The sequence below is a fragment of the Prionailurus bengalensis genome, chromosome A1 (assembly GCF_016509475.1).
Source record: "Prionailurus bengalensis isolate Pbe53 chromosome A1, Fcat_Pben_1.1_paternal_pri, whole genome shotgun sequence".
Lineage (NCBI taxonomy): Eukaryota > Metazoa > Chordata > Mammalia > Carnivora > Felidae > Prionailurus > Prionailurus bengalensis.
Window position 1 is genome coordinate 133,088,851 of NC_057343.1, and position 27,447 is coordinate 133,116,297.

Here is a 27,447-nt window from a genome sequence, read left to right on the forward strand (position 1 = left end):
TGTGTTGATTTGCTAATTTTCAGGGAGAAATTTTCTTTGCCTGCAAAAACCTAAAAGCTTGTGAACCACTCATTGCCCAAAACTTGATAATCAATATTTTTTTTCAACATATCAATGTATTTATTAATCAGTTGTCTCTTATGTCTTACCACTATCTTCTGAATTCAATTTCTTTCCTCTTGACATGCATCCTTTAAGAGTTAATTTAGCAAGGAACACTTGTTCCTAATGGTCTCAAAATACATTTATTTAACCTTCAATTTTAAAATGATATTTTAATTGTATATAGAATTTTAGGCTAACATTTATTTTATCTCAGCATTTGAAGGTGTTAAGTTCATTGTCACCTGTACACTATGGAGGCTGATGAAAAATAATTTCTCAGTCTTAATCACTGTTTCTTTGTGATGAACTCTAGTTGCTTTCGAGAGTTTGTCTTTGCTGTAGTGCAGTTTCACCACCGTTATCTAGGTGTTCTTTTATTTATCTACTTGGGGTTCATGCTTTAAATTCATATGTTTCTTTAATTCTGAAAAATTACTAGTTATTATTTTTTTTAATATACACTTCACCATTCCTTCTTCTGGAACTTCTATTCAACTTACACTGGATATTGTCATTCTAACCGCCATGTCACTTAAATTCTTTTCATATTTACCATATATTTTTCTATTGGGGTGTTAATCTTTCACTTCATGGTGAATTGTTTCCTCATGCTGTTTGCTATTTTCTATTCAAGCTTATCTTCAGGGAATATTGTTTTTTCTTGGAGCATCCTGTGCTTCCTGAGTTGTAGAAATGTAGCTTTGCACATTTGTTTCTATTATACACTCCCAAGTTTCATGTGTTTTTTGTTTCACCACTTTTCACGTTGATCTATTTGGTCAACACTATGTAGGTAGACTGTACAAAGTCATACTCTGTTCTTATGTGAGTCACAAGCCTAGGAGCTTCAATTTCTCATGTGAGCTGTTTTTCCCCATCCAAAGCAAAGGGCAGACAAGCTTACTCGTCATTTCCATTTACCTATTTCTTCACAGTATAAATGATCATTCAGTCATGCCCAAGACGTCTCCTATCCTAACATAGAAAACATCAGCTCACCAGCTTGGCACTTGAACTAAAACTCGTCTTCATTTCTGGCACACCCTTACCTTCCTCTCTTGGTTCTGATATATACAAGCTTTCTGCTGAAATGTAATAAATGCATTCTGTGAAAACCCTTGCATTATACAAAATTACTTATGAAGAAAACAGGGTTTATGGGAAAAATATGGTTGGAGCAGACCACTGAAAATCTAGGTAATTTTGTAGCCAGAAAACAAACAAAAACATCAAGAGTTCTAATGAAAAACTTTGCATTCTTAAATCTCTGCTGCCATTTGATCCCAGCAGCCCAATCAATTGATCCTTTGTAGCCTTAAACCCTGTGACTTGTGATGCTTTCTCCTTTGAGATGCAGGTCTTTGAGGGTATCTGCCTTCAACAGAAACCATTTTCATAAAAATTGTTTTTATGAATAGGTTTCAAGTTATAGCTTCTTTATAAGTCATTAAAAAAATAACACAAAGGGATATATATTTACATGTTCTTCACCTGGCCTCAGGATTTTAATAGATTTGTTTAAATAGAGTTTTGGGAATGGAGCCATTAAGTTATCTACTATGGACAATAAAGACCCTTCTTTGGAGTTGGGTGTTTTTCTATGACACTATATATAATACTACAAATTTTCTCTTTGTGAGAAAGCTTACCTGAGCATCACATCATTAACGCACTAGGAAATAATCATATATGAACAAACAAGACTTATACATTAGACTGGCATCATTCCACAGTCTGTCAATTTTCCTATGTGTCTTCTCATCACAGAAACATATGTTGTAGCTAAATAAATGATATTTAATTATGCTTTGTTCATTTTATTTCTCTGGCATTTTCTGCTTTTATATCTGGAGAAGTGATTGTATTTACTGTTTGTCATGTTTTTGAAACTCAAACTCTTTTCCTAGACATTAAAAAGCCAATTATATAAAGAATCGGAGACAAAATATGCATGCCAGGGCACCTAGGTAGCTCAGCCAGTTAAGCATCTGACTTCAGCTTTGTGAGTTCAAGCCCCTCATCAGGCTCTCTGCTGTCAGTACAGAGACCACTTCCAATCCTCTGTTCTCCTCTCTCTCTGCCCCTCCCTTGCTGGTTCTCTCTCTCTCCCTCTTTCTCTCTCTCTCTCTCTCAAAATAAACAAACAAAAAAATACACATGCTAGCTTAGAAGAGAAGTCAGTTGAATAAATGGATAAAAGCCAAAGGGAGAGATTTGAGTTCAGTGTATAGCAAATTCTTCCAAAAGTCAGAATGATGAAATAAAACTGAATCTCTCATTACTGAAGATCCTAAGCTTACACTTTACAACTTCTAAGTAGCAATATTGTAGGCAGGAAAAAAAAAAAAAGAACTAACACTAACACTTTTTCAGGGTATAGGTCTATACCTATACCCAGGCTAGGTCTATTCATATTTGTATCTATTCAATCATCACTACAATCTTCTCAGAAAGTGTAAGAAAATTTAGGTTCAGAAAGATTTAGCAATTTGCTTCAATCCAAATTAAATCAGGTTTGAATCAGGTGTCTAATATTAATGCCTAAAATATCTCCACACAACTAAACTACTTTCCCATTTCTCTTAAATGTACCACAGTTGAATAAAGTCACTAGCCAATTAGAAAATGTTTACTTGTAATCTAATGTAATATAAAATATCACTCAATGTTCATAATACCCTCTTATCCTTTGCCTGTATTTTAAAGGAAGCTATCTCCAAATTAAGACTATTATTTACCAATTCATAACATAAACATTCATTTTATGAGTTTAGCCATCAACTTATATGTTGTTCTTATTATTGAAACTTCTGAATATAATAACACCTTGTATTTGGATTTTTAAAAGATACTGTTACCATACTCTTCAAAAGTATTCCATGATCTTCCATGAGACAAGACATTTAAAATATTTTTACTTACTTAAAATTTTAATATCAATTCCTAGGCTTCTAGTCTATTTGATTTTTCAAATGAATGATACCTTTTTCAACCATTAACAATAACAAAAAAAAATAGCAAACATAACTCATAATAAAAATACATATAAAGGTTAGAATTTTAAAGTAATTATCTAATGTAAAATATTTGATATTCAGAAAACAACTTTGTAAAAAACTTGACTAGATCTCTGCTGATCAGAGCAGAATAATTGATTATTTTATAGCCCAAACCCTTTCAATACAACTGGATGTTTCCATAATTCTAGCTGTTAAATGATACTTAAAAATGGGAAGAGGAGCCCTATGATTTACCTGGGAAAATTTAAATTATTAGTTTATATAGAGAAAAAGAAATACTATAAAATTATCAAACCATTTTATAATTACTACATCATTAAGGAAGTAAAACAGTAAACAAAGAGAAAATGGCCTCTTTATTGCTAGCTGGTTTTGTTTTTAAATTTTTGTAAACAATTGTAAAGATCATAGAAGAAAGATATACACATTTTCTGCCCTTGGGAAACCCTAAACCCTATGCCATCTTGGGTCTTTGGTTCTGAATATGAAACAATTTCTTTGTCCTCATTACCCTATCAGTAACATCTCTCAACAGCTGTTTGCAATAAAGGATCCTGACGGCCAAGGGGGAGACCAGAGCCTGAAGAGGTCAGAAAGGAGCATCAATGATTAGAAAGGTTACTTATCATGGTATCACACAAAGGAAAATTGAAAACCAACATATGGTGACCCCGTGGCCTGGCTCCAGGTGTTTAGTAGCTATCTGAAGAAAGAGAATAATGTACCCTTATTTCATCTTTAAATAGGTTAATCCTGTTGCGTGGGTAATTTAAAAACAAGAGATCCTAGAAAGACATATATTTTTGTTGTATTTATGCATACAAATATATATGCATACATTTATATATATCTATGTGTGTGTGTATGTATACACACACACACACACACACACACACACACACACATATATCAAAGAACTAACCTAGAAATGCAAGTTAAATAATTATTAATATGAAGAGGCTAAAAGAAAATGATTAAATAGTTTAAAAAACTACCTCTAAGAAGCAAACACAAAGTGGATTGCCCGGGTGGCTCAGTTGGTTGAGCATCCAACTCTTGATTTCGGCTCAGGTCATGATCTCATGGTTCAAGATCAAGCTCTATGCTGACAGCGAGGAGACTGCTTGGGATTCTCTGCCCCCCTCTTTCTCTGCCCCTATGCCACCCTTCTCTCAAAATAAAAATAAATGTGTTTTGTTTTTTGTCTTTTATTTTTTTAATAAGAAGCAAACACAAAGTAAAAATACCTGATCCTTAAGATTACCAGGGACTACACACCTAAAATTTGGGATTGACTTTTAAGGAAAAATAAAAATAAAATCAACTTTTTGTTAAGTATATAAGTTTGGACTCCAAAAGAATATTGAGGTGCTAAAATAATTCCATGAATTTTATTTCCATATCAAACCACACTGTAGAATATTTATACCACCTTAAAATCTTCAAGGAAAGTGGTTCTACAATCTCCCTCAGTGCAACATTCCAATATTTAATAACTTGAAATTCTTCCTACTACCAAATCTACAACCTTCCAGCTGTAAAAATGAAGATGACTGTGTTTTTTTATGCTCTTGGTAGGGAAGGAGAACAATTTGTTACCAACAATCAAACTATAATAAATGTTCCAAAGCCTGAAGACAGTTTTAAGACCAACATTTAACTTCCTTTTTTATAGGCTTCTCAAACTCCATTTCTTTAAACTTCCCTTATATGTACTTCTAAGTATTTCACTATCATCCTTTCCCAAGTTATCTGCATCTCTTAAAAAAGAATTTGGTAGGTAGCCAACAATTCCTTAAAAAGACTAATAAAGTCTTTTTATTAGAATGATTCTCAAGTAGAAAGAAATAATGACTTGAATCTTAGTTAATTGGTGGTGATAAAATAATAAACAAAAGGTAGTAAGCATTAAAACATTAAAAACTTGAGTCTGAGAGACAAAACACATCAGGCTTTATTAAGTACCCTCCAGGGGGAGGATACCCTGATTAGACAACTCAACTATCTTATATTTAGCAGGCCACCCTGTCTGCAAATAGCTATACTTCAGGCAGATATAGCTTGATGGTATTCTTATGGTTATTAATTAACACGTTAATAAAAATAATTTAGGGGTATCTCGGTGGCTCAGTCAGTTGAGTGTCAGACTTTAGCTCTGTTCATGATCTCACAGTTCGTGAGCCTGAATCAGGATCACTGCTGTCAGTGCAGAGCCTGCTTTGGATCCTCTGTCCCCCTCTTGCTCCCCTGCTCGCACTCTCACTCTCTCAAAAATAAATACAACATTAAAAAAAATTTTTTAATATAAATACTTTATACCATCCTCTATTTTAATTCTATGCTTGCCAAACAACTTTTAAAAAATATTTTATTTTTATTCAAGTTTATTTATTTATTTTGAGAGAGACAGAAAGCATGAGCAGGGAGGGGCAGACAAAGAGGGAGAGAGAGAGAAAGCCAAGCAGGCTCCATAATGTCAGCGCAGTGCCCGACGCAGGGCCCCAAACCAAGAACAATGAGATCATGACCCCAGGGGAAACCAAGTCGGATGCTTAACCAGCTGAGCCACCCAGGCACCCTGCCAAATAGCTTTTGATAACAAACTGGCCTACTAGTTAGGTTTTTCTTAGGTGTGAAAATGTGCACAATTCATTGGGGTTGACTGAATATCAACCGTACTTTCTTCTTACAAATCAATAACTTCAATTTTATATATAACCATATATATTCCTTGTGACCTTCCATTTCTAATATTAGATACTAAAAATCTGTCATCGCTAAAACGGGTGGAACAAATATGGTGTATTTAACCATTTATAGATTATTTTATCATTAATCACTTAATTGATGACCTGTAAGTAAAATACAGAGTGTGACACAAACACGTTTTCCCTGGAAAGATTCAAAATCAATGAGAAGGCTTAAAATTTCCAAAGTTACATCATACTTTCTTTTTGTATGTTCTGTTTCCATCATGAGAATCAAAATTCTTCAATCTTTAAGCCAAAATTATGGAATTTCTATACGTAAACATTTTCACTCATTTCATCTGAGTTATAGTGCAGTACCCTACAGTATAAAAAGAATAAATTTACATTTACCTACAAAAGCAAGGGTATTGCTACAGGGAGTAACAACAGTGACAGAGCGGCTTTAGTATTCTGTGTAGAATGTGCTTTGGAGGGAAGAGAAAAGGGGAGGGAGGAGCATATGGACCACTTTGTAAAAGTCTTCCATTTTCCAACATGGTTTCCCCAGATTACAGAATTACATTTGTTTCCTAAAACACAACGTGTCTTAGAAATTCTGTGATTTTCTGCACATTGATATCCCTCTTGGTCTCATTCATTAAAACACCTTCAATAGTTACCCAGTGCTCTTAAGATAAAAACCTAGAATTCTTAACACAGCCTATAAGGTGCAAACAGATTTGGCTCCTATTTTCTTTGCCTATCTCATTTATGAGGGCTTGCTTTGAGAGCTTCAGCAACACTAGTCTTCTGTCAGCTCTTCAAATACACAAAGTAGTCACAAAGTTCCTCTCCCCACTAACTCTTCAGCAAATAATTCTTCTCATTCATTTATCCAACAAATATTTTTTGAGTTCCTATTATAAAGCAGGCATTGCTCCACTCACTATATAAACAGCCATGAACAAGGTAGGTGGAATTCTTACTCTTGTGGAACTTAATGTTCTATTATAATTGTCAACTCATTCTTCCAACAAATATTTGTTGAGCACCTACCATGTGTCAGGCTCTGTTCTAAGTGCTGGTTAAAGAACAGGGAATGAAATAGATTAAAATCCCTACCTCCAGGTAAAATCTATTCTAGGGGTTAAAGCAGGCAATAAAAATGAATTAGCAAAAGTAATAAATCTTGAGGAAAATAGAGGAAAATGACAGGGAGTGTGTGTGTGTGTGTGTGTGTGTGCGCGCACACATGCACATGTGTATGTGATATGCATATGTGCACCTGCAGTATTAGAGGAAGTAGTTAGGGAAAGCCTTACCTAGAAGATCACAATTAAATAGTTAATGAGTAATCAAATAAGCAGGATGATTATGGCTTGAAATAAATGCTATGAAGGAAATAAAAAGTATAATGTGAAAGAGAAAAACTGGGAGAAGACTTTTTCTATAGGTAGACTGGACAGAAGGCCTGTCTGAAGAGAAAATGTATTTGAGCTGAGACTGAAGGATGTTAATGTGTCAAAATGTGACCCTTGGAATATCTTCATATGCTCCCCAAATACAGATGGCTTAGATTCTCCTACAGCACTTTGACCAGCATATCAACTATACAGGACTGATATCATGGATGACATAGATATTCATAGAAGAAAGGGAAATGTTTATTGAATGTCTGCCATGTGCCAGATAAATTAAAAAAAAAACACTTTGCATGCTTGTCATACATTTCTCCATCTGAAGTTTACAAGAACAAATTGGCTGCTGGTCACTGGAAACAGTATCTGAGTAAAATCTAACAAAAATCAATTTGAGGTCATAGGTAATAGTGAATGGTGAGAAGAATTTTATTTAAAATATTCTGTTGCATTGTGAAACCATGTATTAGATCATGTGTTTCCATTTTATGGTTCAGAATACATGGTCCATTGATAAAAACATCGTTCAGTTCTACACTAATGTAAGTAATAATGTACAACACATTATTACGCATTTATGTGCTAAATTGTAAGTCTATATGAACAGTGACAAACTTCATAGATAATAAAAAAATTTCCATAAATTAAACAAAGCTATGGTATCTATAAAATTTATCTGGTGTTGGGGCACTGGGTGGTTCACTCAGTTAAGCATCCGACTCTTGGTTTCGGCTCAGGTCGTGGGTTGGAGCCCCATGTTGGGGTTGGTGCTGGCAGCGTGAATCCTGTTTGGAATTTTCTGTCTCCTTCCCTCTCTCTGTCTCTCCCTCTCCATCTCTCAAAAATACATAAAAAAAAAAAAAAAAAAAACTAAAGAAAAAGAAAAAAAAATCTCTGGTATTATCCTGGTCCTTAAATCTACCTGTTCATGAGCAATTACTCCTCTCTCTCTCTCTTTCTAAAACCACTTTATTAATGTATGACTGACACACAAAGAAGCTCTACACAGTTAATGTATACAATTTGATGAATTTGGAGATTAAGTATACATCCATGAAACCATCACCACAAACTATGCTCTAAATATACCCATCACCTCCAAAAGCTTCCTCATTTTGTGTGTGCCCTAAGAACATAAGTTCTTTTTTTAAAAAAAAAACATTTATTTATTTTTGAGACAGAGAGAGACAGAGCATGAACAGGGGAGGGGCAGAGAGAGGGAGACACAGAATCTGAAACAGGCTCCAGGCTCTGAGCGGTCAGCACAGAGCCCCACGCAGGGCTTGAACTTACGGACTGTGAGATCATGACCTGAGCCGAAGTCGGCCGCTTAACCGGCTGAGCCACCCAGGCGCCCCCATAAGTTCTTTAAAAAAAATTTTTTTTTAACATTTATTCATTTTTGAGAGACAGAGACAGAGACAGAGATCGAACAGGGGAGGGGCAGAGAGAGAGGCAGACACAGAATCTGAAGCAAGCTCCAGGCTCCAAGCTGTCAGCAAAGAGCCCGATGCAGGGCTCAAACCCATGAACCGTGAGATCGTGACCTGAGCTGAAATCAAGTTAGATGCTTAACCAACTGAGCCACCCAGGCGCCCCAGAACTTAAGTTCTTAACATAAGTTTTACCCTCTTAGCAAATTTTAAGTACATGATTCAGTATTGTTTACTATAGGTACTATGCAGTACAGTAGACCTGTAGGACTTGTTCATTTTACATAACTGAACTTTGTATCCTTCCACAAGTACCTACTCATTTTCAATTTTCCCTAGTCTCTTGGCCACCACCATTCTACTCTGTTTCTATAAGTTTGACTATTTCAGATTCTGCACATAAGTGGTATCATATAGTATTTGTACTTCCTTGTCTACCTTACTTCACTTAGCATGTCCTCCAGGTTCATCCACATTGTCACAAATGTTGGGATCTCCATCTCTGCAGGCCCAGATAATATTCCATTGTATGCACATACCAGATATTCTTTACCCATTTCTTTGTCAGTAGACATTTAGGTTGCTTCCCTGTCTCAGCTACTGTGAATAATGTTGCAATGAATATGAGCGTACACGTATTTCTTCGAGATGCTGATTTTAATTCTTTTGGATATACACTCAGAAGTGGGACTGCTGGATCATATAGTAGTTCTATTTTCTGTTTTTTGAGAAACTTCCACACTATTTCCCATAGTGGCTGTACTAGTTTACATTCCCACCACAAGTGCACAAGGGATCTCTTTTCTTCACATTCTTGTCAACACTTATTTTATTATGTATTTGCTTTTATTTACTTATTTTTATTATAACCATCTTTACAGGTGTAAAGTAATACCTCATCATGGTTATGATTTGCATTTCCCTGATGATTAGTGATGATCAGCACCTTTTAACATACCTACAGGTCATTTGTATGTTTTCTTTTAAGAAATGTCTATTCAGTTCTTCAACTATTTTTTAATTGGGTTACTGGTTTTTGTTCTCTTTTTTTGTTTTTTTTTTCTTTTGGTATTGCTATTATAAATTTTGGACATTAATCATTTATCAGATATATGATTTGCAAATATCTTCTTCCTTTCCATAAGCTGTATTTGCATTTTGTTGACTGTCTTCATGCTGTGTAGAAGCTTTTTGGTTTGATGTAGCCCCAATTGTCTATTTTTGCTTTTATTGCCTATGCTTTTGGTGTCACATCTCAGAAACCATTGCCAAAATCAAGAAGTTTTCCCCTTATGTTTGTTTTCAGGAGCTGTATAGTTTTGGGTCTCTTATTTAAGTCTCTAATCAATTTTGAGTTAATTTTTGTGTATGGTATAAGGATCAGATTCATTCTTCTACCTGTGGCTGTCCAATTTTCAAATACCGTTTACAGAAGAGACTATAACCATTGTGTACTGTTGGCACCCTAGTCAAAGAGCCATTGATCATATGGGCTGTACATGGCTTTATTTCTGGTCTCTCTTCTCTTCCATTGGTCTGTTTGTATTTACACTAGTACCATACTATTTTGATTATTGTAGCTATGTAATATATTTTGAAATCAGGAAGTATAATGCCACCAGCTTTGGTCTTCTTGTTCAAATTTACTTTGGCCGCTCAGGGTCTTTAATGGTTCCCTGTGAATTTTAGGGTTGTTTTTCTATTTCTGTTAAAAAGTGTCATGTGATTACTGCAATCACCAACTGATAGTTACCAGTAAATTATGTACTGGATATTGTTGAACTACACAGAACCATTAAGTATATATGCAAAAAATATTTAGGATATGATTTGTAGTAACAAAATAAAGAAATGTAGAGTTATGTCTGAGACTAAGTCTTGAATTAATCTGTGCTTTTTAGAAAGCAGTCAAAAGATCACCTACATCCTCTACAATACATAGGCTCATTAGTGAGTTCCTTCCAAAGTTTAAACTTGTTATTATTAATGTAAAATGTTTTTGTTAATCTACTTTTAATAATTCTTTTCCACTAGGAAAAAAGGAGACAAATGGAAAGTGGAAGAGGAAAGAGACAATAGATTCTACAGAGCTTTACAGGCAGCAATTTTCCTCCAAACAGGCAAAAAAAGAAAAAAACACATTTTTTGGACACACTGATACTGTTTTATTTGTGATGAATTTTCATCCAGAACACATCACAGTCACCCTCAGAAACTTACTAATACAGCTAGCAGATTTTTTTTAGGTGTTCTAGTAGCATCTTCTTTTATATGCTGCTCATCTGTACTTGTCTCTTGCCTTGAAGAGATCCTAACTTTTTACATAAAGTAAAAGAAAATAAAACTCATAACCATACCTACAGTTTCAAATACCTGAGAATTTATAAACCCGAAAATATGTTTAGGGCAGGCAGATTTCCAGATCACCCCTCTCCCGAAAAAGACTGGGATAAAATGGAGAGTTTTGTTTTGTCTTGTTTTGTTTTGTTTTGTTTTGTTTTGTTTTGTTTTAAGAAGATATTTAGAAAGAGACACCATTTGATGAAAACTGATAAACAGTGTCTCCTGAAATAAAATATATTTGCTATCTTTACTAACATATTTACTACATCTAACAGAAAATGGAACTTTCTTTTTCTTTCTTTCTTTTTCTCTTTCTCTTTCTTTCCTTCTTTCTTTTCCTCCCTCCCTTTCTTCTGTCCTTCCTTCCTTCCTTCCTTCCTTCCTTCCTTCCTTCCTTTATTTCTTTCAAGAGCATGCACCTGAGCAGAGGAAGGGCAGAGAGGGAGGGAGAGACAGATTCTCAAGCAGGCTTTGCCCTGTCAGCATGGGGCTGGATGCTGGGACTAAACACGAATTGTGAAATCATGACCTGAACTGAAATCAAGAGTTGGATGCTTAACTGACTGAGGCACCCAGGCACCCCTAGACCTTTTAAAATTTTTGTTTTAACCTTAGGGTAGGTAAATCAAATTCTGTATTTTAGTTTAACCATCTACAAAATATTAATAAACAATTACAATTTTTATCAAAGTAGTCTGAAGTATCCCAGAAAAAGACAGTACGTAAAACCACAAACCACATAACATTTATAAATTACTACATTATACAACTATTTTACTCTGTATACACTATACTGTTTTGTTCTTTGTATTCATAGTCATTACAATCTCCTCACTACTTCTACTGGAAGTGATAAATACCTAGAAAACATAAACAGATGATCTACAAGGATAATGGTACAAGATGCTGTCCTGAAGTAGAATAAAAAATAAAAATTTTCATGTAAACTCTCAGTTATAACATGTATATTAATGAACCTGCTCACAATGAATTTCAGTAAAATTTTTTGTAATTGCAGATATAATCACAAGTAACCCTAGCAATGGTCACATAATAACCGAAGCATAAGTGATGGAAAGCTGATCACTGCTGCAGTCATGTGTTACTCTGTAGTTGCTTAAAATCTTCCCTGGCATCATTAGAGACCTGCTAGTTGAAAGAGGGATCATTTCCTGATGTCCAACACCAAGGTATCCCCTCACTAAAAGTCTGTAGTAGTATTCTTCTAAGCCTCCAGTACTTTGTCTAGTGTTCATCTCAGGATGCTATAACCCCCTGAGAGCTAAATCAGGGCTGGTTTGTTTTCCCTTCAGCTACCATCTGAAGTATGTCTTGTTTACCTGACTGGACTCCTACTTTCAAAGCTGCTACTATTTTCTAAAAAAGTATTTAGAATCATTTAAAACCTTAGGACTTCACCAGATAAAACACAATGTGTGTTTGGGTGCTACCAATGGTGTAAACCCAATTTTTCGGGCACAAGCTTAAGAAGTGAGAGTGATTGTACAGAATCTATTATGACTCAAGAAACTTTCTTGGCAATATATAGCACATTATTAAAAGGTAGCATAAGCATTTTCATATAGTACATGAGTCTAAGAAAACCATTTTGCTGCAAATCAAAGTGAAAAGATTAATGACAAAATATGTGAAATTGTATAGGATTGTAAGATGCTAATGTCTTTCCCCAAGTTTTCCTAATGTTATTTTATATCTATTACAAAAGCTTTTAGGGGCACCTGGTTGGCTCAGTCAGTTAAGAGTCTGACTCTTTTTTTTTTTTTTTTTAATTTTTTTTTTTCAACGTTTATCCATCCTTGGGACAGAGAGAGACAGAGCACGAATGGGCGAGGGGCAGAGAGAGAGGGAGACACAGAATCCGAAACAGGCTCCAGGCTCCGAGCCATCAGCCCAGAGCCTGACGCGGGGCCCGAACTCCCGGACCGCGAGATCGTGAGATCGTGACCTGGCTGAAGTCGGACGCTTAACCGACTGCGCCACCCAGGCGCCCCAAGAGTCTGACTCTTAATTTCAGCTCAACTCATGATCTCACATTTCATGGAGTTGAGTCCCGCATTGAGCTCTGCACCGACAGCGCGTGGCCACCTTGGGATTCTCTCTCTGTCTCTGCCCCTCCCCTGTTTGTGGGCTCTCTCTCTCTCTCTCTCTCTCAAAATAAATATTTGAAAAACGCTTTTATAAACATAAGACATAAATAGAATCTAAAGCTAAATATGGGGAGCATAAACTTAAAACATACAATTTTACAATTACTATTTATCTCACTTCAAATCAACTAGTCTGAGATATTTGTAATAGAGAGATAGGATAATCAGATGAAAATTTTAATTAATTATTAAAGAAAGAAAAGATGCATCCATAGATTCTGCAAAACTGATATATAAATTATCTAATATGAAAATACATAGGTGCAGTTAAAGCCCAATTTCCAATAAAAAATTAAAATGTAGATTAACTATTTCACTTGCTAATAAAGATATGAGATACCAAAGATAAGAACAGAAAATCTGTAACCTCATTAAATCATGAATTTCAACCTACTAAGCTACAAGTAAATAAGAAGTCGGTGACTGAAATTTGACCAACTTTTTCTATATGAAAAAGCAACCCAAGAAAAAAAAAAGGAGCTAAAATCATACAGAAACAATAAAAGAAGACTCTTTACAGAAAGACAAGAAAGACCAAAGTTTCATTCAAGGCTTCAGATATTTAGATAGTTGCACAAAATCTTCAAATCTAGTGCATAAAATGTGCTGCCAAAGCCTACCATGAATAATATGTTTGTCACCCAAGGGATATTTTGAAAATTACTTTCCTTTGTACTGTACCCAAGAGGATTAATCGGCACAGTACAATGTGTATATTGTTTAGTCTTTACTACCTTAAAACTTAATTCGTTTTCGGTTATTATTTTTTTAAGTGATTTTAAACACTATTTACATAAAAACAGAAACCAACCCTTTAAACTTATGTTTTAAACTTGAATTCTTCTTATAAACAACTTGTCATTTAAAAACCTTATTTTTTCATTCAGTATGTTTACACTGGTACGTATATGAACATGTCTCTATACTAGTCACTGATCTCCTTCTCTATAAAATTGTTTTATTGTTTACATATATAATATTATTTATTTGATTTTAACTTATACTTTCTAATACTGAGTCATTTCAAGTTGCTTCATCCACTGCCCACATTTTTAGGCAGACATGAAGAGTCAGTTATGAAACCTGCATTTTTTTCCACAGTAATTTTCCTTGTTTTTCTATTTGGGTTAATGCCATCTTGTCCCCACTCAGTTGTTGTGTTAGAATGTGGGCAGTGAATGAAGCAACTTGAAATGACTCAGTACTAAAAAGTATAAATTAAAATAAAGGCTCTTAGCCAATATGAAAATTCCCTTAAGCACAATTATTAGAGTACCAGAAAAGGCCGGGAGGGAGAAATTTTTGAAACCATAACATTTCAAAAGACAAACTAAAGTTGGCATTATAAACTCAGGACTTCAAAAGAAATACATTAGAAATTATTAAAATTCTACCTGCATCCCTCACAAGACATCTGAAACTTATTTAAGATTACTCATTTTGAAATAGATATTAGATAAATGATATCAGAAAAAAAGCAGTGAGTCAAAGGCCATATTTGCATTAAAGATGTTACCAAATGTATACTACACTCAATAAAATTCCAACTTAATATTTGTGTCATGAAAGAACACATATAAGTGACTAAACATAAGGATTAAGACTTCTTACCCCATATTTACATTGGCGTGATGTTGCTCCATATTGGAAACGGCATTGCTCATCAGCATCATACACCTGACCTGGGGCCACAGCTGGATAAAGAAAGTCACGCTTGGGAGGCTCATTATCAAGGCAAGTACCACGGCCTGAACTGTTCAACATAAAGGATCAAAGGAAATTAGGTACACTATGGACTATTTCCATCACAATTATGAAACCATGTGTTGAACTCTTTGCTTTAATAACTTGATGCATGAAAAGCAATACATTCTACCAATAAATAGTCACATGGCAAAATAGAATACATTTACTGAAATGTGAATAAGAGTTCCAATAGTTTTTTCCAGCACCAAGACACAATAAAAGCATCTCAGACAACAATCTGAAAATGTCATGTTGGCCTTCAAACACTGATTTAAACTAATTTCTAAAGGAATCAAAACAGAATTTCATATTGCTCTAAGCTTCTTGTTTGTTTTCCATGAAAATGTAACCACATCTGGTAGTAGAATTAAAAACATAAAATGTGGAAAATTAAAAAACAAAACAAAACAAAACCATGGTTGTAATTCTTAAAGACCTAATCTATATACTCCTAACTCAGGCAGAACAATAGATGCTGTAGTAAGACATGTCCAAAGGTTCTTGAAATATTTCAATAATAAATGGGCAGAATGACAGAGGAGGCCAAAATCCAAAGTTCTCTCAAGTATATTAGAAGTGTTTAGTCTCTCAAAAATTTCATATTTCATCTAGGGTCATCAGAGTTGGAAAGGAGAATGTTCTCCTCTCTCTGCAATTTCTGCTTTTCAAAGTATGCTTGCACTCAAACATAATATTTTAATTCAGTGGAACAAATAATATAAAGATCGCCAAAAACCAGACAGAATACCTTAGTTTAAAGAGCTTTATACTTTGCTAAATATAATTGTTCATTTTTTTAAGTCAGTGTGCATAAAATAGGACAGATGCTTTTTTACTTTCATTTCACATGTGAGTAACTTAGAATTTTTAAAGAATTCCTATGCCAACATTTAAAAATTTTTTCCAACATTCCTGTCAATTGTGCCAGCACTTGTGTTTTTTTTTCCAAATCTTTTCCATCCACTTTGCCAAAGGAAAATAATTTCACAAGTAGAAGTTCCTCAACTATTATTTAGGACAGTACAAATTTTCATTTATAGATAAGTAACAAAGAGCCATGCATAATAATCAGCTTCATATTCACTTACTATTTTGTCATATTTCTTAAAATGTAAAGGTTAATTTGCTATATAAAAAATGTGTATTTGTGCAGCAGGAAATTAATACCTTTTAAAAACTGAACCATGTTATTCATTAGTGATAGATTCAAAAACACAAGGGGCAGAACACTGTCCTCTTTATACCCTTTCCTTTCACTTATGCCCCACTTGGTTAATTTTTAATGAAGAAAAATATTTAGATGGAATATTAAACGTGGTACTAATACAGATGGGTTTTATTATTGGCTATTATAATCAGTTCACTTGTCACTGTTCAAGGTACTTAATAGAAAACTTTTTTTCACCTGCTTATCCAGTTTTCATGACAGAATGCTTTTTACTTCCTGTTTATTTTACTTTTGGAAATTGACATGCAGATCATTAAGGAAAACTATTTCTAGATGAATTTTTAAAATAGCAATCTTTTTAATTTTGTTATGTAAAATATCTTTAATCTACATAGATATGCAAATTTTAGACAAATGCAATTCTATCAGTAAATTCAAAATTTTATGTGAAGATTAATGATAAAAGAGGTCAAATGTAAAAACTCTACTGAATGAAGATGGACTATTTTGATAAAACATAATATTCATGAAATAAAGAATTAGTACTTTAATTCCATACTATTTCTTCTAAAATATCAGTTTCATCTCCATCTACAACAAAGTTACAAGTCTTTATGAAAAGATTGAAATATGTAAAAAAAAATTAAGTGCTACTATAAATCAATGGGAAAATTTTAAGTACTGAAGTACTTAAGTACAGAATCCCATAGGTAAAAATATTTGCTGATAGCATAACAAAGAAAGTATAAGATATATTCACCTAAGTAGCATTAACTCAAAAGTCTATTAAAAATTGTTATACATAATTACTTGTAGGTATAGAAAATTAACCTAAAAACCTAGAGGAAGTACTATATGGACCTCCCCAAAAGAGTTTAAGAATAGATACCTTGGGAAAAAAATTATTTTCTGAAAGCAAACAGAAATTTGGCTTAACCTAGAAGGAAGCAAAAATTATTCTTTCATTTAAAGTTCTTGTTCCCAGGTATTAATGGTCTTCTAATCATGGTTCATGTTGTTCAAAAAATACCAAATCACCCAATCAATGGAAGAGCCCCCAGACAATACAGAAGGCATGCATTGTGGTGACCTGTGGACAAAGTCTTCTACTCAAAAGTGGATTTTTGGGGCGCCTGGGTGGCTTGGTCGGTTAAGCGTCTGACTTCGGCTCAGGTCATGATCTCATGGTCCGTGAGTTCGAGCCCCGCGTTGGGCTCTGTGCTGACAGCTCAGAGCCTGGAGCCTGTTTCAGATTCTGTGTCTCCCTCTCTCTCTGACCCTCCCCCGTTCATGCTCTGTCTCTCTTTGTCTCAAAAATAAATAAACGTTAAAAAAAAATTTTTTTTTTAAAAGTGGATTTTTATTTCCAATCTTTAGAAGTATGTATAGCTTTGCATTAATATGGTCTAATTAAATATATAGACAAATCTTATTCTTTGCAGAAGAATAAAATACCATATGAAATAAAATATTAAAAAATCGTATAGATCTTTTTGAAGTGGACATGTATTTAGGAATACAGCAGCAATAAAGTCCTTTTGAAATGGGTTTGTCTATAGAACGGTACAAGTCACTAAGATCTTACCTATTATTGACTCTGGGAAAGCAAGGGTAGGAGTATCTCCAAGATTGATCTAAATTTTTTCTATGTTTTGGGTAGAAAATGTACTACTTATTTTCCTACTAACCATATCTGATATATACAGTAAAACCTGGATTAAAGTATTCAGGGGGGGATAGTTTTCATATTTTAATTCTTAACTGGACATGAAGTGATAAAAATATTTTTTGCATAATGTTACTAAAATGTGTCTGCTACTTTCCTGCTACTTTCAAGTAAGTTAAGATCACAATTATTTTAATTAACCCTTAGAAAATAATAATTCTGGATATTTCCATGCATCTGAGTCATCAATTGCCATTATGAAATATCACGGATGTAAGTATAACAGGTAGAGGATATGGGTCTGAGAGATGTATATTTAACCCTAGAAGTGTCCCCCCCCTTAGGAAATTCCCAAACACTTAACCCTAAACACATCCCTCGTATTCTCCACAAAAAGTAACTAATATTCTGACTTTTATTTTATTTATTTATTTTTTTTAACGTTTATTTATTTTTGAGACAGAGAGAGACAGAGCATGAATGGGGGAGGGGCAGAGAGAGAGGGAGACACAGAATCGGAAACAGGCTCCAAGCTCTGAGCCATCAGCCCAGAGCCTGACGCGGGGCTCGAACTCACAGACCGTGAGATTGTGACCTGGCTGAAGTCGGACGCTTAACCGACTGCGCCACCCAGGCGCCCCTATTCTGACTTTTAAAATCATTATTTCCATGCTTGTCTTAGTAATTATACATCTCCCAATTATTAATCTGCCTATTTTTGGACTATATAAAAGGAGTCATACTATAGGTTTTCTTTTGTGACTATTCTTTTGTTCAACATTATGAATGTGAAATATACCCATGTTGATGTGTATACCTGTAGCTTGTTCATTAATGCTGTTCTTTAATATTCCACTTAAGATTATGTAACAATTATCCATTCTTCTATTAACAAACATTTGCATTATTCCTAATTTCTGAAAATTGCAAATTCTGCTGATAAAGAACATCTTTGTACAGTTCTCCTGGTACAAACGTTTTTCCTTTCTCAAAAATATTAGATGAGTTATCTTCTTATATTTTGTAATTATCTCCATTTAATAAAATGGAAAGTATGAATATTGTATTAAATCTAGGGTTCTAGCTAACTGATATAACCCTATAATTCTTATGCTAAATCTAGTGTTATTTAGGCTACTTTTATCAAAATAAGAATGGCACTTTTAAGTATAGATGGTTTGTGCTTTGGTCATATGCAAATTATCCACTCAGAAAACATAAACTTCACTCATTGATAAATGAAATGAGCACTGTTACTTTCCATCTATGAGACACTATTACAACTTATTATTATTAAGCAGATATAACACTTGTCCTGAGCAAAACAATATACATAAAAAGTAGAACTATGATTATTTTCCTATCAGCATCTATTTCACTACAAAGCCTAATCTTAGTTAATATCTACAGCATTATAGATAATAATAAACTCTACTTTTGTTTATGCATCTAAGACAAAACAGAAGAAATATGTTTGAGAACATGCTTTTTCCCAGATTATGAAATTCTTAGTAGAAAAATGCATGTTTGAGAACACGCTTTTTCCCAGATTATGAAATTCTTAGTAAATCAAAATATATTTACATTTCCAGAAATCCTAGCAGCATGATAGCAAAATCATATTTTATGTATTCTACTTCTAATTTAGAGAAGTCTTATTTACATAGTTCAAAAATTAGTCTTGAAATGGGAACATGAGCCAGAGTTGAATCTTCAGTTAATATTTACAGATCCCTATGTAAAATATGCACCCTTGGCTTTGTTTCCAGAACACATGAGCACATTCTCTTAATTGCAATTTTAGATTTATTTTTTACTTAAACAATTATACTATAAATTACAGACCTTCAGCCACACAGTGGGTCAATCTAAAAAATAAATCATTCTATATACCCTATACATATCTTAACAGTCTTGTAACAACAACAACAAAAAGTTAACATTTAATGTCAACTCCTATTTGTAACACAAAATTGTGCTCATACACCTAAATTAAATGAATCAATTGCATTATCTGTGGTAAGTCAAGTGTCTTATCTACTATGTTATTGTAAACTGCTTTATCAATATCCACAAAATTAATAATAACTACCTTCTAAAATAAGTTAGACCTTTCTCTCTTGCCCTCTATATGACTGTGACGCTTGAATATAACTGAATTTGAGGCTTCCAACATACAAACACTGTAATGATAATGATTTACTCAGTTATCCTCTTTTCTCCATATGTAACTGTGATTTATCAAAGATATTTAGGGGTTAGAGTGAAGTCCCCAAAATGTGCCTGATTAACATAAGGAAGAGAAACTTGTTTTTCTGTTTCTTGGGCTCCATATAAAAAGAGGGTCCAATCTATGAAATTGGTTTCCATTTAAAGATTATTGATACTGATCTTCAAAGGTAATTGCTACAAGACAATGTGAGTGTCTTGGTCATCCTGTTCATCTTATATCACTTTACTTGTAGATCCTTCTTTCTAGTTCACCTTCAACAATCATACTGCCTTTCTTTATTCAGCTTCCATCCTTTCTGTGAAAACGGCTAGTCTGTATTTAATTTGGAACTGTAGGAAATTTTGCTATGGATCTCTGACAGTTCAAACAATTTAACAGACTTTAATTTAAATAGAGCAATAGTTGATTCACAGAGGCTCTGGAATTTTTGAAAACTATATGAAATTACTCTGTACTACCGCTAAGTGGTGGAAAATGTATGAAAAACTGGCCTAAACTACTTCTGGCTGTCTTCCACTGCCTGGTAAATTAGCCCATAGTCATCAATGAGTGTGAGCCATGATACCAGGTTCATCTTTCTCTATTTTCTAAATAAATAAGTCAATAAGTCCCGCAGGCAGATAGGAAGGACACTACCTGCAAAGCCGTCGTCGAAAACATCAGAAGCTGGCATAACACGTCCATTTTAACGGAAATGGGTTCTTTATTATTTAATCAGGACGGCTTCTGGGCGATTCATGAACCACTTATTGAATCACCGAGTTTAAGAAATCTGAAAAAAAATATTGGGAGTTGGTAAACACCATCTCCTGATTGATCAATAGCACCTAGTGTTTCAGAAAGACACGAGAGAATTTACTTTACTGGCATTTAAAGGCCATGGAATTGTTTTCAGTTGAACATAGTGAATAGTGAATGTCTATAAATCATAGAAAGCTCATTGTTAAAATCCACCATCATCTTGGGCCTATACAGTCACTAAGTAAAGAAAGGTATGCATTTTGTTGGCTGGGCTGCAGTTCCTAAACAATTCATCTTTCAAGATTTCTTTTTCTTGAGAAGAGAAACTAAAATAAAATGTTATGAGTCTTTTTGAGCCAACTATAAAACATAAATGTAACCTCAATCCCTGATCAAAATATCACTGGATTTTTAAAAATATCACACATAGCTGTTAAAGCAATTAAGCCAACTGCATTAATAAAAAGGAACAAAGAAATTCAAGAAAGTTACTATTATGTCTTTGTGCTCCAGTGAACTGACCTTTTTAAAGGGCCCTGTGTTTAAAAAACCTTTATTGCTTGGTCAGATTATAATCAGAGTTGTTTAGTTTATTATTAAAGGGGGAAAAAAAAGCCAACTTTCCCCAAGTCTCTACACATTGTCTTTAATATCTTTTACTGATGGCTTTAACTTTGTGAGCATTCCCATGAGGATGCACAACAGAAATATTTTCATAAAATACAGGATAAATAAGCCCTTTAGAACCCTGTCAACACTAATCATGCTTACATACAAAATGCAAAGAGGCAATAAAGCTTAAATAATGCTTTTTGGATTAATTCTTTTAATTAATTCAATGGAACACTTTCCTGTACCTAGTAATAATTTTACATCTCTCACCAAACCATTGGTGATTTCTTAACAGTATTTTATTAGTAATTTAGGGATTCCCTTTTGGGGATTGTTTTTTACAGTTTTGACTATGCAGGGTCTGGCAAGAGATCAAAACTGGTGCTTATATTAGGTATACAGAGATGGTCCTAGCAAATAAACTGTGCAAAATAAACAGGATAGGGGAGAAAGAAAATAGTACTTGAAAAAAAAAAAAAAAGAGGAGACAAGCCTTCAAAAATTCACAGGAATATTGAGCATGTTATACAGTTTGTCTTTCTGGTGATAGACACTAAGATTCCATTATAAAAACATGAGCCAAGTCAAAGGAGAAATTCCAGATCTGGCTTGATTTCTGGGGAGAGCAGATCTTCAACAATGTTTAAAATTTAGGTAATATGATCTCACTAAAAACATCTTGGAAAATGATAATGCTACTGCTTTGTGTTAAAAACTGCCCAAAGATGTGCAACAAATTCTCTGTGGTCTATCTTTATAGCCTTCAATCCAGTTTTGGCACTAAGCAAGCAGTGTCATAATTACTTATTACTAAAATTAAAAATATTTAGGTTATAGCATAATTATTCAGAGGAATTACATTCTGATATGAATTTCCAATTCCTTCTATTTCATTATTATATTAATTAATTCAAAAAGGCTCAGTTTAAACATTTACCTTTTGATCTCTGATTGTTGAAAGCACTGTGATAGGTAATTTAAAATCTCTTGTTTGGGGCTTAAAAATTTGTAACTTTAAGTTTTCAGAATGTGATTATAATGAATAATATTACCTTACATAGCTTTTCTGAATCTTTAAAGTTTTACACCATAGTCATGTAAATGTGAACTTTGAACAAAGACAATTTTTAAAAAGAATTTCTGTTGTTCACAAGTGCTTTATCTATGAGTCACTTTTTCACAGAGTATTTAATCTCTCCCACCCAAGAAAAAAATGGCACAAAACGGTTGAAGATAATGATAGAGCAATAATGCTTAAAGCCTCAATATTATTTAAAATAATATTTACCACTTAATGAATGTCTATTGTACTTCATACACATTATGACATTGTATATAGCTATATATATAACAACCTGATGATGCATGTATTATTATGTAACTCATTTAACAAGTGAGGTCACTGAAGATTAGGAAAGGTTAAGTAACATGCTAATGGTTGCACAGTTAGAAAGTGAGACCTAAGTCTTAAATGAGTTTCCAAAGTCCAGTCCTGAAGTCCTATACAGGCAAGATGTGAAAGAATATCTGCTTTCATAAACACAGTTATACCTGAGCTAATTTACATATCTCACATTTAAGTAACCACAAACTTGGAATATACATTAAAAGATTAGGAAAGAAGTTCTCAAACTGTAGAAAAGATGAGTCACTTAATAAATTTCAAATTAAATTTTCATTTTCTCATTTTCATTTCTTGGGTGTTTGGTTTTTTGTTGTTGTTGTTTGTTACTATTAGATACTTTAGCATTCATTCCTAAAAAACTCAGTTTTTTCAACAACAAAATGAAATATATCATCACTGAATTAAAGTTTGGCCTATGCCCTATTAAACTGTGTAAATTTAAATTCTTTCTGACATTGTTTCCCATTGATTGAACATTTGTGACACTCACATCATCAACCCCGTTTATATCCTTGCTCCAGTTTCTCTAATCTACCAAGTTCTTTTTTGAGTATGAAGGAAAAAATTTGCCACAGCTATATATTAAAGTATTTTGGGAACAGCCTGAAATATCACCCTATAAAAGTTACTCATTATGCAGTTTTAAGCACTACATATTAGGCTTCTACCAAGGGCTTACTTCTGGAGCAATTCATCATCACTCTCTAGAGATTACTTACTCTAGAAAGCTGGTGATATAGTCTCGACTGCAGGCAGACCAGGAAAAAGGATTGGTATTCGCAGTAATGTGAGCTGCCATAAGTTTTGCTGCTTCATGACCTTTCGTCCCACAAGAATTTCCAATTCCATCATGGTTCATACCAAAACTGTGTTAGCAAGGAAAAAACATAAGAAACATGAAAGAAAGAAATAAAATAAATAAATATAAACGAACCCCCAATGTATCCTTTATTTCCTTATTTGATCATTCATTAGCCTTACCAACATATACTTTCTATCAAGATCCTCTAAGGAAATACAAGATTAATACAAGATCAAAGTTAAGGAGACCACAGAATATTTCTATGATACAATTTATTTTTATATCTCTTTAATTGATCATATACTTTCAAATGGTAGCTCATATGATACAATCTTTCCCTGAATAGATAGGGGATGTATATTAGTTCTCACTTTATAGGTATGAAAAACTGAAGTTTAGTAAAATTAAATGACCCATTAAAGATCATACAGTTAGTAAATGTTAGTAGAAACTGCCTTTTAACATCCTAGAGTTTATGTTTTCTCCCTATGCTGAATCTAAAAGGGAATTAGAAAAAGATGGTTATAATCCATTGAGTTCTAGGTTAAAGGCCAAATCCAAAAATCTTTTTTTCTTAGTAATATAAAGGAGAATTAAATACATATGTAATTTATGTTTGTATATGTGTTTTCAAAACACCTTTTGAAAAATCTTAATACATTTAAGGATTATGGCTAGAGAGATTTTCTTTACCTTGGTTTCCTTTCATTATTCAAAGCTTGTCTTTGTCATTCCCCTACCCTGGGTCCTATACCCATGTTTAGTGCTATCATCAATGTGATATAAAAACATATCTAAATGATAAATCATAAATTTTCCTATAAAGGATATGTCCACTGCATATGAATAAATTTTAGTCTTTTTTCACAGGTGGTCAAAGGTTTATGTTGAATATTACTGAAAACATAAAGTTATGTGTCTATTGTGACATCCTAATAAATGTACCAGGATATGTATAAAAGGAAATAAGTAATTTGTGTGACAAGAGTATAAAACATATTGATGACAGCTGCTGGAGAAAAAATTTGAAAGGTAGTTGAGAATAGAGAATTACAATAAATGAAAGTAAATATTAATACTTTTGGCATGTAGAGATGCTGAAGGTTTGTGAGTAAGAGCAAGTGAATATTTCAGAGTAGGAGAATATGGAATTGATTTGTATTTTGGACAGGTCATTACAGTAACTCTGTGGTCCAGACATTGGAGTGAGAAGACAATGGAGGCAGGGAAAACAGATGGAACAAAAAGCAGTGGGAAGAGAATGAAGCAGAGAACTGATGTAGGTCTGAACTAGGGCACTAAGATAGACAGGTGGGATTAGATGTGAGACATGTTTAAGAAGCTGAGTGGATTGGTCTTCATAAATACAACATAAAAGAGCTATAATAAAGACATAAAATATGTGGGGAAAGAAGAAACTAGGAACTCATGCGGAGGAACTAACAAAAGCAAAGGAAGAGAAACATATGAGATTGTATATCCAGAGCCCTAAATTAAAACACCAAATAACCTTCCAGGAACACCAGTATTTAGTCTTCTTATTTGACATCAACACATTGGAATCAATCTCTTTGAATGGTCTTCTAAGAAAATGATGACAGAGTTTACAGTTTATTGAATTAGATATTATTCTGTCAAAACAATCAGCTGCAGAGTTACATAATAAGCTCCTTAATGTAAATTTTTAATTCAATAAACTTAAAATTTATACTTCTCTCAAAGATTCATGTTACCATGTGAATACTACTATGATTCTTTTAAAAAGATGATAGCTTAAAAAAAATTATTTCCTTTTAGCAACAGACTTATACATATTCCTGAGACATGTTAAGATAGGTGTAGGCAGACACAGATGGCTGTAAGAAAATAATTTTTGAGATCTTCAATTTCCTTATGTACTCTTTTCTAAAAAAAAAAAAATCAAGCTTCTCCTTTTAAGATCTTATTTCTCCCACCTTATAAAAGAAAAACTTATCCTTCACCTATCCATAATTTTACAATAGTTCATTGCCTTGGGGTATAAAAATGTGTCAAGAAAAGAGATAATCAGAATTATTTGGTGTTAGTGTTGAGAAAAAGAATGACTTTAATGAATGAATAACATATCACGTAGTTACTTATTTTCATCAAGTTTACGAGAGGATATAATCAAATTAACAGTTGATGGGTTATTAAAAAATCTTTTTGATGCTAGATCACCAATGGTTATGTTCTGACAAATAATACAAAAGGAGTTCAAAGAAGTGAATGATATTTCTATAATAAATTCCTTTCACCTATTTATGTGAACAAATTTTGTCAGCATTCACCTCTGTAAAAAAAAAATCAGAGTCGAATTGATGTTGAAATTCTGCCTCATTCTAGCAATAGAGAGACAAATGCAGTAACTGAAAAAAATATAAATAATTAAAGGAACATTTTTCTATAAAACTTTACTTTTAGATTTAATTATGTATTAAAATGTGTAATATGTATATATGTTTCTGATCAATGATTGACTAATAATGATTGTAATGTAATGAATCTATAATCCAGAAAAAAAAATTTCCTTCATTATCACAGGAAATTTTTAAAATGTAATTGCAATTTATATGCATTTTGTGATAAAGATATTTGATATAATTAAAACACATTTAAGTATGAAAATATATTTTAAGGTATATTAAGAAATATTAAAATATACATCAGGATAATATTCTGGTTGGGAAAGATGAAGCATATATATTGAGTTAAAGGAGTGAAAAAATGATGCAAATTTTGACTATGAAAAAGACCATGTTCACATTGTTTTCACTAAAAAAAATTTTTTATGTTTATTTTTTTAGAGAGACAGAGTGCAAGAGGGGGAAGGGCAGAAAGAGAGGGAGACACAGAATCTGAAGCAGGCTCCAGGCTCGGAGCTGTCAGCACAGAACCTGACATGGGGCTCCAACTCACAATCTGTGAGATCATGACCTGAGCCGAAGTCCGACTGAGCCACCCAGATGCCCCTGTTCATAGTTTGTAAATGCATAATGAAAGTTAGCAAAATGTAATGGGATTTAGATTCAATTGATACATTTCAAAGAGGTATATAACATTTTATTTTTTGCATGCTAGTATTTACAGTATTCCAGAAATTCTATCATTTTCTAATAAAGGTTGAGATTGTGCCATTTGTGACAACATGGATGGAACTAGAGGGTATTATGCTAAGTGAAGTAAGTCAGACTTGAGAAAGACAAAACCAATTTGATTTCACTCAAGTGTGGAATCTAAAAAACAAAACAAGGGGCGCCTGGGTGGTGCAGTCGGTTAAGCGTCCGACTTCAGCCAGGTCACAATCTCGCTGTCCGGGAGTTCGAGCCCCGCGTCAGGCTCTGGGCTGATGGCTCAGAGCCTGGAGCCTGTTTCCGATTCTGTGTCTCCCTCTCTCTCTGCCCCTCCCCCGTTCATGCTCTGTCTCTCTCTGTCCCAAAAATAAATAAACGTTGAAAAAAAAATTAAAAAAACAAAAAACAAAACAAAGAACAGACACACAAAAAAAGCAGAATCAGACCTATAAATACAGAGAACAAAATTATAGTTGTCAGATGGGAGGAGGCTAGGGATATGGGCAAAATGAGTGAAGAAAGAGTGGGAAATACAGGCTTCATGTTATGGAATGAATAAATCAGAGGAACGAAAGGCACAGCTTAGGGTCATACAGTCATATTGTAATAGCATTGTATGGTATCAGAGGGTAGCTATGCTTGTGACAAGCACAGTATAACATACAAACTTGTTAAAATACTATGTTGTATACCTGAAACTAATGTAACATTGTATGCCAACCATACTCAAATAAAATTTTTTTTAAAGCTCATGAATGCAAACTGGTGCAGCCGCTCTAGAAAATAGTGCTTGGGTACTTGGGTG

The 27,447-nt window shown here is 33.6% G+C and overlaps 1 protein-coding gene across 3 annotated transcripts in view; it reads right to left on the reverse strand.

The window, feature by feature from the left end:
• The window catches only part of ADAMTS6 (ADAM metallopeptidase with thrombospondin type 1 motif 6), a 304,055-nt gene that overhangs the window by 112,074 nt on the left and 164,534 nt on the right, over positions 1-27,447 (reverse strand). For all 3 annotated transcript variants that reach the window (XR_006298916.1, XM_043591205.1, XM_043591214.1), the window contains exons 10-11: positions 23,468-23,614; positions 14,789-14,930 (exon numbers count right to left, since the gene is read on the reverse strand). Coding sequence is in view for 2 of the 3 variants with exons in the window: in XM_043591205.1 (XP_043447140.1) it covers positions 14,789-14,930; positions 23,468-23,614 (289 nt within the window). In the remaining variant the exon portion in view is untranslated. The remainder of the gene's footprint in view (positions 1-14,788; positions 14,931-23,467; positions 23,615-27,447) is intronic.